This window comes from Lithobates pipiens, unplaced genomic scaffold, assembly GCF_037356315.1.
Source record: "Lithobates pipiens isolate NorthernLeopardFrog02 unplaced genomic scaffold, aLitPip1_a1.2 Scaffold_10, whole genome shotgun sequence".
Classification (NCBI taxonomy): domain Eukaryota; kingdom Metazoa; phylum Chordata; class Amphibia; order Anura; family Ranidae; genus Lithobates; species Lithobates pipiens.
Window position 1 is genome coordinate 30,939,312 of NW_027507686.1, and position 10,942 is coordinate 30,950,253.

At 47.0% G+C, this 10,942-nt stretch overlaps 1 protein-coding gene across 2 annotated transcripts in view; it reads left to right on the plus strand.

Moving 5' to 3' along the window:
- Positions 1 to 10,329, plus strand: part of ZFPM1 (zinc finger protein, FOG family member 1) — a 163,198-nt gene extending 152,869 nt beyond the window's left edge. For both annotated transcript variants that reach the window (XM_077453368.1, XM_077453370.1), the window contains 2 exons: positions 5,514 to 5,663; positions 6,599 to 10,329. In XM_077453368.1, coding sequence (XP_077309494.1) covers positions 5,514 to 5,663; positions 6,599 to 8,844 — 2,396 coding nt within the window. In that variant the 3' untranslated portion in view covers positions 8,845 to 10,329. The remainder of the gene's footprint in view (positions 1 to 5,513; positions 5,664 to 6,598) is intronic.
- The last annotated feature ends 613 nt before the right edge of the window (positions 10,330 to 10,942 follow it).

Genomic DNA, 10,942 nt, shown 5'->3' on the forward strand with positions numbered 1-10,942 from the left:
CAGTGACCAGTCCGCCCATGCATATCCCCAGGCATTTAAAGTTGTCCACCCAGACTAGTGGGCTCTGCATAAGTGGTCTAGGCTGTGAGGAATTCAAGGTGATTTATAAAGGGATTTATCTCAGTTAACCCTAATTCCCAAATACGTTCCAAAGACATAAATTATCTGTAGGGCCGCTGGGAGGGAAGAGGAGACATTGCTCAAATACAGGATGGTGTCGTCGGCATATACCGTATATACTCGAGTATAAGCCGAGATTTTCAGCCTCTTTTTTGAGGCTGAAAGTGCCCCCCTCGGCTTATACTCGAGTCATCGCTGTCTGCCTGCTCGATCAGCGTGTCGAGCAGACAGACAGCGGCCATTCTATTCTAATTCAAAAGCCGCGCCTCCGGCTCCGCCTTCGCCTGTGATAGGCGGAACACTGAATTTCCCAGCAGCCTGTGTTCCGCCTATCACGGACATCCGCTCATCCTCGTACTACGGACGAGGATGAAAGGATGGCCGTGATAGGCGGAACACAGACTGCTGGGAAATTGTGTTCCGCCTATCACAGACAGGGAGGCGCGGCATTTGAACAGGAAAATGGGCGCCGACGAAGAGCGGTGATCCTGGGACGGGACCGGACGGAGGCTCGGCTCGGCTCGGGACGGGACGGGACCGGACGGAGTCTCGGGACGGGACGGGACCGGACCGGACGGAGGCTCGGCTCGGGACGGGACGGGACCGGACGGAGGCTCGGGACCGGACGGAGGCTGGGGACACAGGTAGGCTGGACACACAAGGCCACACACACACACACACACACACACACACACACACACGGATGGACACACACACAGGGATGGATGGATGGATGGATGGACGGACACACACACAGGGATGGATGGATGGATGGACACACACACACACACAGGGATGGATGGATGGATGGACACACACACACACAGGGAGGGATGGATGGATGGATGGACACACACACAGGGATGGATGGATGGATGGACACACACACAGGGATGGACAGGCATATCTCACCCTCGGCTTATACACGAGTCAATAGGTTTCCCAGTTTTTTGGGGGTAAATTGGGGGCCTCGGCTTATACTCGGGTCGGCCTATACTCGAGTATATACGGTAAGGATATTTTCTGCTCCACCACCCCCACTTGGATTCCCTTGACCACAAACTCAGCTCGTATCCACGATGCCAAGGGTTCCAGTGCGAGCACAAACAACCCTGGTGCCTCTGCCCAGTGGAAAAGCCAGGGATAGTTAGTTATTGGTGGGCACCCGAGCCCTGGGAGAAGCATACATACATCAGATGCAGCCACTTGATAAAAACGGGCCCAAACCCAAACTTTTGAAGGACAGCCCAGAGGTACTCCCATTTAACCGAGTCAAATGCTTTCTTGGCATCCAGGGATACCACTGCCCTCAGGCTGTCCTCCGCAGCCCTGTTCATATGCGTCAGTAGTCTGCGTATGTTTGTTTGTTTGTCCCTCTGTCTGGCATAAACCCAGACTGGTCTGGGCGGATTAAAGCTGTGATCACAGAATTCAATCTGACGGCCAGTACTTTAGCAAGTATTTTTGTATTTCAATGTTTTTATTGAGAAGTAACAGAATACAGATTAGCCAAACACATAGGCAAAATGGTAGTAATCTTTCAAATCATTATATACCAATGCAGAAAAATAAAAAGTATGATTGTATTACTTATCCATCATAGCAATATTTTTAAATCAACATTTAAGAGAGAAATTGGCTGGTAGGATGAGCACAATTCAGGGTTCTTGTCAGGCTTAGGGAGGATCACTACCACTGCTACGTACATATACGGTGGCAGCTCGCCACACTCAAAGGCTTTTATAAGCACCTCTCGTTATATAGGCAGGAGATCATCAGCGTAGTGTTGACTTTGGCCAGGTACCCATCCGAGCCCAGCATCTTTCCATCCTGCAGAGACTTGACCGCCGTTTGTATCTCTTTGAGAGTCAGGAGGCTGTCTAGCCTCTCTCTAGAGGAATCTGTAAGCCCTTGTACACACGGTCGGAGAATCCGTCGGAATGTGTCCTATTGGACCGTGTTGTCGGATAATCCGACTGTGTGTGGTATGCATCGGACTGATTCCGTCGGACCCAATTTTCCAACTTGTTGGAAATATTTCCTGACCAACTTGGCCGATCGGACATACTCCGATCATGTGTAGAGAATTTTGATCGGACCAAGTGCCATGCATGCTCAGATCAAATTCCTGCATCAAAGCTATTGACTACTAGCCTGAATGTAGTCCCATCGTAACGAAATTACGTCATCGCGTTCTGAAAGATCGGATTTTTCGACAACTTTGTCCGACCGTGTGTATGCAATAGTTTCGGACAAGATCCGACAGACAAAATCCGACAGATTTGGTTGTCGAAATCTCCGACCGTGTGTACAGGGGCTAAGACATGGTAGATCCACCTGGTCTAAATACTCGTGCATTTCTGCTTCTGTATACAACACCCTGGAACTATACAGTTTCTGATAGTATGAGACAAACCGGACATTAATCTGGGTTGGATCTGTTAGGGTGTCCCCAGTGTAGGACTGAATTCGGGAAATAGACACTGGAGAGGAGTGCTCCCGCGACAACTAGACCGAGAGACAATCACTCTTCTCCCGCTGTTCGAAAATCCTCTGGCTCTGGTGGAGCAGATGGATTTTAATAGTGGAGAGACAAATAAGGGACACATCCCACAGGGCTGCCCAAAAGCAGGAATAGATCTGGGGATCATGACCCCTAACCTAAATTGCCTCCAAAGCCATAGCCCTAGCTTTGGCTTCCTGTAGTTCTTTGCAAGCCCCCCTTCGGACCTTCCCAATGTGTTCCTGAAAACTACGCCTCATACAGGCCTTAAATGCATCTCAAGTGACAGGAATAGGGACAGAGCGATCCTGCGAGTTTCAGAACGTGATCATATCCATCTTGCATGGCATGTCTACCCTCGAGTCAGATCACCAGAATCTAGAGAGACGCCACAGGCCCTCTGATGGAAAGCATGACAGCCCTAGTTGTAGGGAGATAGGTGCATGGTCAGAGATAGCCCTAGGCATAATAGTAACATCTCACCCTGGGGTGGACAGACCCCCCAGCATATACCAGATCAATTCTGGAGAATGTTCCGTAGGTGGCAGGTATACGCCCTCAGCTTGGGGTGTCTCCAGCGCCAGACATCCGTGAAATTTAAGGCTTCTGCCCAGACTGCCAGATGTCTGGAATAATCTGTCCATCCCAGGACCCGGGACCATATTAAAGTCCCCAAATATCAAGATCAGTGGCATACTGCAAGAGCCTGAATACTAGCTGGTACAAGAAAGCAACTGAGGCAGGAGTGGGTACATACAATCCCACAATAACAATTTATAGAGTAATTATATTAGCATGAATGATGACATAACAACCCCCAGGATCTACATCCAGTGACAGCAGACAAAAAGGCAAAGATTTTTGGCTCAATATGCTAACTCCTCGCAAGAGGTTAGAATATGTGGAGTGATACGAGTGACCAACCCAGGGCCTACTGAGATTCAGAAGTCTCCCCCCAGTCAGGTGAGTCTCCTGGAGTATACAGATATGGGGAGACTGTTGCTGCAGAAACTGAAACACCAGTGATCTTTTTATTTTTGGAGGTTAAGCCCCTGGTGTTCCAGGACACTATATTATACAGATAGACATAGGGTCTTATAATCCAACCTATAAAAGGAGGAATTTCAGTGAGAACCTTGACCACCCACCACACCACCATACAATAGCAGGGATATAGGTTTCCCCAGACAGAACGGTAGACATATATTGCAGAAGGCATAATGACACGTACTAGCATGTATATGGAAAACAGAACTATAAACAAGAACACGGGGCAGTCAGGGAAAAGCATACGTTTTAGCATTTTCATACTTTAACTCCTGTAGGGCCCTGGCTTCCCTCAACACCATGTGTCGATCTTTGAAGTACAGCAGTTTGAAGATAAACGTATGGGTGGGGAACCCCGAGAGCCTCTTGCGGCAGGCATACGATTGGCCCTCTCTACATTAAAAAAAGGGGAGAAGCGAGCCTTAAGCAGCAGCACTGTAAGGAGCTGCTCTGTAAATACAGTTGGGTCAGTACCCTCTGCTCCCTCCGGGAGGCTAATAATCTGCAGATTATTGCGCCTATTTCGGTTCTCTGCATCTTCAGGGCGACTTTCCAGGGTTTTTATGTCCCAAGTGTGCTCCCCAACTGCATCCTCTGCTGCAGAGACCCACTGCTCGACCTCCCACCACCCGGCCGTGGTAGGAGTCCAGATCTTGGCAGATGAAGTCAACTTTGGTTTGCAGGTGGTCTATTTTGTCCATAAGTGCTGCTTGGCCTGTGGTGATGGTCTGCATGGTGGCTGCAAGGTCCGCTGGTGTGGCAGGGGAGGAATCCAAGGCCTCCGTTTGAGACGCCATGTGCACGGTGATGGCGGGCTGCCCTCTGGTACTTGCTCTATCCAGGGAAGCCGCTGCTGAGTTGGAACGGAGGGATTTACCACTGGGCATGTCCTGGAGCCTCGACTGTGCCCCCTAGACTAATCCACAGCCCAAACATCGAGAAAGAAGCAGGATATATCGGCCAGACACCAGGAGCTCATTTACTATGGATTTTAGTATTAATTGTTTGACAATTTTTTGTATTTATCATTTATATCTATCTATTTCATAATCCGGAGTGTTTTTAACCCCCAAAAACGCATTGACTGTTTTATGTGACGACATTACAGCTACTTGGACTGTTATCGCAATTTGATCTGTTGTACTAGTATGACATGGGGGGGATGGTTGTTGCTAAGTCAAGGTAAACAAACTTCAGAAAGTGACATTTGGGGGCTCCAGCAGGGAACAGCGCTATGTATACGAAATTTTATGGCGCCTGTTGATAAATGGCAAGACCTCGTATCCCCAGTACACAATCACTTTAGTAACATATAATACACATGTGTGCAACAACCACCCCTAGGGGGAGCTCTTGCTCCAGTGATGCTGGGAGTGAGAATTAATCGCAGAGATAGGGTTTACATGCACAAAGTTATCTCATTTGGCCACTAGAGGGAGCTTTTACAAATGTGCACATGCCGTGAAAAAAATAAATAAAAAAAAACACGAAACAGCAGGAATGAAAAAAATAAATAAATTGTGAAAGTCACTTTAGAAATAAATTTTAGATCAATTTTTCAGCAGTTGTATCTTCCAGTTGCAGTCAATGGCTAGCCAACATGCCTATCAGTTGAGCTTAGACTAAAGACTTAAAGGGTTGGTCTAGCCATGTACCGGTTTTATTCTGTGACTTTGAAATGACCATTTTGTCCAAACTTAACCGCTCTCAGCTCTTCTGTGGTAGTTAATGTTGCAGTAAGTGCTGCAAACAACTGAACAGTTTCTCTCTAATGAAAATCTTTAGATCCAGCTGGTTAGAACGCAGTGGGATATTCCTAATTTACCTTTGATTCTGCTCTTAGGTGTGTGCCATGGGTGCGGCTTCATCTCCACCACCCGAGACATTCTGTACAGCCACCTGGTAACCAATCACATGATCTGCCAGCCTGGGTCAAAGGTCGATGTGTACCCAGTCGTGAAAACGCTGCCTGCAGCCAAGCCATCAAACTCCGGTAGGTTTTGTTGTTGAAAACCAGCCCTTAGTATTGTGAATGCCACTAGCCTCCACTTTTTTTTTTGTGCCAGGTGTATGCACAGTCACCAGATCCTGACCACCCTGCCCAGTGCGCTTTAGAACTTTAGCTGACCTGGTCAGACATGCCCCCTCTTCTCTTCAGCGCTAAGCTTCTACATTAGGACATTTGTGGTGGGAGCTGTAACCATTACTCACCTATGCTGCACAGAGCACTGGCGTGGGAGGGGAGGAAGCACTTTCCAACTCACACAAAGGGTATATTAGGGCACTTTCAAGAGAAATTTGTTTAAAAAAAATAATCATAACATACGGCATTACCAGATGATAAAAAGGAAAGGTGTGAGATGTCAGTTGGGCTCTGTACATGGAATAATACCGAGCCAAACACTTTGCTCACCTCGCCCTTTCCTGTAGTTGATATTTTCCCCATTATTGACATTCCATACTCTTTCTGTACCATGTGTTTGTGTGTAGGTGGTCATCTTTGCAGAGGCAGGGCTTTGCTTCCTCATGGCAGAACCTCTAGCAAGGAGAACATTGAGCAGCACAGTAGTCCAAAGCTCCCTCCAAATCTGATGAGACCAGCAGTCAAGAGACTGCAGTGCCTTAGATGATCTCATACCTCAGATATACAGCTATGAGGCCACAGAACAGGATAAAGCAGGATTGCCCAGGCACCCTCACATACCAGAAACTGTACCGATATTTTTCAGGAGAAATTTCAGACAAAGGTCGATTTTTCAGGGTGCTGGTTAGATACAAATACAATTTCTAAATGTTCTTTATCCCATAGACAAGCCTAACTTTCTGAGGTTAGGTCGACTTGGCCCAGTTTAATGTTCTGCATGGTTGTTTAATTATATAGTTTGTTCCTTTTTACTCATGTTGGTTCTTTTTTTTTTTTTTTCACAGGGGTAAATCAGATCTCCAGCCTTCTGAAGTGCAGCTTATGTGGATTCTTGGCAGACAGCCTTGCCAGTCTCCAACAGCATGCAATCATGCACGCTACTGCCTCTCTCCCAGGCCTCTCTCGGTCCTCCAAGTCTCCACCTGATGCAGAGAAGGAGCTGTCTCCCGATAGCTTGAAAAATGGAGATGCTAAATCGCCGGTCTCCTCTTCCTCAGGTATGGAGGATCATCCTCTGAAAATCCACATTAAAGAGGAACCAGATGCCCCAAGACCAGTCAGCGCAACTGTTTCCACCAGCCCTGAAGCTAGAGATGAATCTGCTCTGGTTCCCTCTCCAGCTGTTAAAATTAAGACTGAGATCTCCAGTCCCACCCCGGGGTCAAGCCCGGTCCCCAATGAAAGTGGAGCAGCTGCTGGCGGGGGGACAATCATAGTGCCTCAGTATATGTTTGGACACGAGGCAGCTCCCGCTATCGTCCCGCAAGCCTCAGAGATCCTTGCCAAGATGTCAGAGTTGGTACACAGCCGCCTGAAACAAGGACAAGCCATCGCTTCTGTTGGCTTTTCAGGAACTCCGGCACCCAAAGGCGCTACTTGTTACGAGTGCGAGATTACATTTAATAACATTAACAATTATTATGTGCACAAAAGACTTTACTGCTCTGGGCGGCACGTGTCAGATGAAAATCCAGGCAGCGGGCGCAAGGTGAAGGTGCACCCAGTGCGAGCCGCCATAGCTCCCGCAATGTCAGCTGTTGATGAACAGCGATTGAGTCCACAACAACAAGAAGACACTGCAGGGGAAAGCAGCACCTCAACTGTACAGATAAAAGTGGAGGAGGGTGCCGGAACAGAAAATGAAGCATCCGGAAGCGGCCACGCGAGTGAGGGGAGCCAGAGCCCTGGTCTGCTGGAAGACGCAGAGGAAGACCTAACTCGTACTGTTTGTGAAGCTTGCAACATCCGTTTCAGCAAACATGAGACTTATGTAGTGCACAAGCGCTTCTACTGCGCATCACGTCACGATCCTCCTCTGCGGCGCAGCGGAGTGATCACCAAGGCCGGGCCACCGTACACACCACAGCCTGCTCCACGAACGCGGAAACGCCGAAAGTTGTATGAAATTCATGGCGTATCCCCTGCAGACCTAACTTCTCCAGCGTTGCTCCCGCTGACCCGGGGGGAGGCTCTTCCTCTCATGCCAGGGCTGATAGCAGCACCAACTGTACCCTCACCCAGCTCCAGCCCAGATGCAGCAGAGGGGCCCATCGATCTAAGTAAGAAGCCACGCCTTTCTGTGGAGTCTTCGTTGCCGCTGCCAGCTGCTGCAACGGTCGTCCCTCTGACAGATTACCACGAGTGCACGGCTTGTCAGATCAGCTTCAACAGCTTGGAAAGCTATCTGGCTCACAAGAAGTTCTCCTGCCCAGTGGCCCCTTTACAACAGAAAGCCTTACAGCAACTTCAGAAAATTAAGTCCCCTCTCAATGCCTCAGGGAAGATCGGAGAGGATGGTGTGAGGGTGAAAGTAGAGCGGAGAGCAACTCTGAGTCCAGGATCTGGGAGCGACTCCATACAGTCAGTTGCACTTCCCTACATTACTGTTCCTGACACAAAACCACTGCAGCAGTACACCACCAGCTCAGTTGAGGCTTCCCCATCTGCTACCACCACCTGTCCCTATTGCCCTCCTAATGTGGTTATCAGAGGAGACCTTCTTGAACATTTCCGAAGCGTTCATGGTCTGCTGTTGGCCAAACCCACCCCAGGTCACCGTTTACAAACAGCGTTCATGGAGTTGCTCCTACCTGCTCGGGTTCAGCAGAGCAGCTCGTCTGAGAATAGCTTGCCTAGCCCACCCACCTCATCCACTTCTCCCCTGCAGGGCCAAGGGCTGCCAAGAGACACTGCAAACTGTAAAGATGCTGTCACCTCATCCTCTTCTTCATCCTCCTCTAATGGCAGCCCTGTTTCAAGCACCACTCCGCGGCCAGTGCTCACCAGCACCCCGAGGCCCCTGTTGCCAAGCTCTCCAGCTCTTCCTCTCAACCCTTTGGCTGAAACCAGGGTGCCTATTCTTCCTGGGGATAAACCCATGCAGCCTCCTAAAGCCAGTCTATCTTCTGCTCTGCCCAATGGAAATCACAGGTACTGTCGACTTTGCAACATCAAGTTCAGCAGCCTTTCCACATTCATAGCCCACAAAAAGTACTATTGTTCTTCCCACGCAGCTGAACATGTCAAATAGCATTGGGGAACATTTTTTTTTTGCAAGAAGTAGTTTTTTAAAGCACTAAGCAGCTTGCCTGAGCAGTTTGAAGGACCATTTTGTTTCTTTGTGGTTTGTACTGTCTATGAGAAGCCAATGAGAAACATTGTTCCAGTGTGAAAAGGATGCTGCCCGACACATGGGCTAGTCTGCCGCCACTGCTATGAGATGTTGAAACTGGACACCATGACTGTGCAATGGCTGTGGGGACCCAGAACCCATCAGCAGACCCTGTGGCGGTCACTAGGACCCACCAGTTGACCCTTTTGGTAGGTTTTCCTCTCCTAGGGTTACGTTCTTGAACACACCAACTACTTTGTAAATGGCTGAAGATTTGCACTATGAAAAGGAGTGCAAAAAAAAACTCTTCTAAATGTTATTTAGCAAAATTCTGATTTATCAAGCACAATTTGAAAAAAAAAAAAAACTGTTACACAAAATGAAAAACTTTGAAGGCGACTGACTGTCTTTGTTACAGGGCTGGGGAAGGGATAACTTTTTTAGTAAGTTATTTTTGACTCGTATTTAAAACCTCATCTTCTATTGCTTTTTTTTTTTTTTTTTTTTTGTTATTTTGTAGCAAAACCATCACAAATGTTTAAAAAAAGGTTTGATAGTTTCCAGCAAAAATTTTAATGGACAAAATAAAAAAAAATGTAGGTTTTCATTTTTAAGCTTCAAGTTGACATTGAAGCCTGAATGTTGGCCCAGATGGAGGAGTTCGATTGCAAATTCTCAGGGCTGAACACCAGACTGTGTTGAGGAAGTCAAAGCGTTTCGCAGCAAGACGCTTTTTCTCTTGGATCTCAAGGGCAACGCGGGTTCCTAATGTTTGGCTGTCGGCGTATCTGTGGAAAGTCTCACGCATTTGTTGCTGCTCTAAAACTTTAAGCTAGTTTTATTTTTTTGGAAACTTGCTGCCAAACTCTAAACATTTTATCCTTTTAATAGGTGTTGCCCATAAGCAAAAGATAGCGATTCAAACAATTTTATAAACCTAAAAACTTTCAGGTGAAAAAAAAAATATTTTGCTCCCGACACGTATGCAGAAATGGTTTTGTCCCTGAGGCAGCACCAATTGTCTTCTGTGGCTAATAGAATTGCGGGGATTTTGGATCAGAACATCTTCTTGAAAGGTATAGGGCACTTAATGATAACCAGAGGACGCTATCAATGAGAAGGAAGAGAGAAGCACTATCTAATCCAAACACCTTTTTACATTTGCGACTTCAGGTCCCCCCAGGCAAATATTTTTTCTAACGGCTGTATTTTTTACATGGCATTATATATGACCAAAACTGGAAAACCAACTGTGTTTAAGAAAATAGTCCTTAAAGTATATTTATATATTAATATAGATACGGAGAGCACTGATTCACAAATAAAACAAAAAAACACACATCGCTGGTGACTAACAAGTGTGTATAATTGTGTATATAATAAAGCCGGTGTTTAATAACTGTTCATGTTGTGACGTTTCTGCCTAAACAGCTACAGATCATCATGTTATCTGCTGATGAAGACGTGTTTAGGTCCTATAAATATATCCCTTTAGGCATTCTAAAGTCAGAGGAATCTAGGGTTCCTGGGTATGGTCATCATATGGTCGCTCTAGAACAGGGGTCTCTAAACAAAGGGCTGGTTTACTGTCCTTCAGATTTTAGGGGGGCCGGAGTGGCTAGTGAAAGTAGAAAATGCCCCAGTATCAGTGGGAGTAAAAAAAAAATAATTACATAGTGCCTGTAGTTAGTAGAGGGAGGAATAGTGCCTAATTGTTAATATTTATTATTTATTTATTTCAGTTACTTATATAGCGCCATCAATTTACGCAGCGCTTTTACATATACATTGTACATTCACATCAGTCCCTACCCTCAAAGAGCTTACAATCTAAGGTCCCTAACTCACATTCATACATACTAGGGACAATTTAGACAGGATCCAATTAACCTACCAGCATGTCTTTGGAGTGTGAGAGGAAACCGGAGTACCCGGAGGAAACCCACAAAGGCACAGGGAGAACATGCAAACTCCAGGCAGGTAGTGTCGTGGTTGGGATTCGAACCAGTGACCCTTC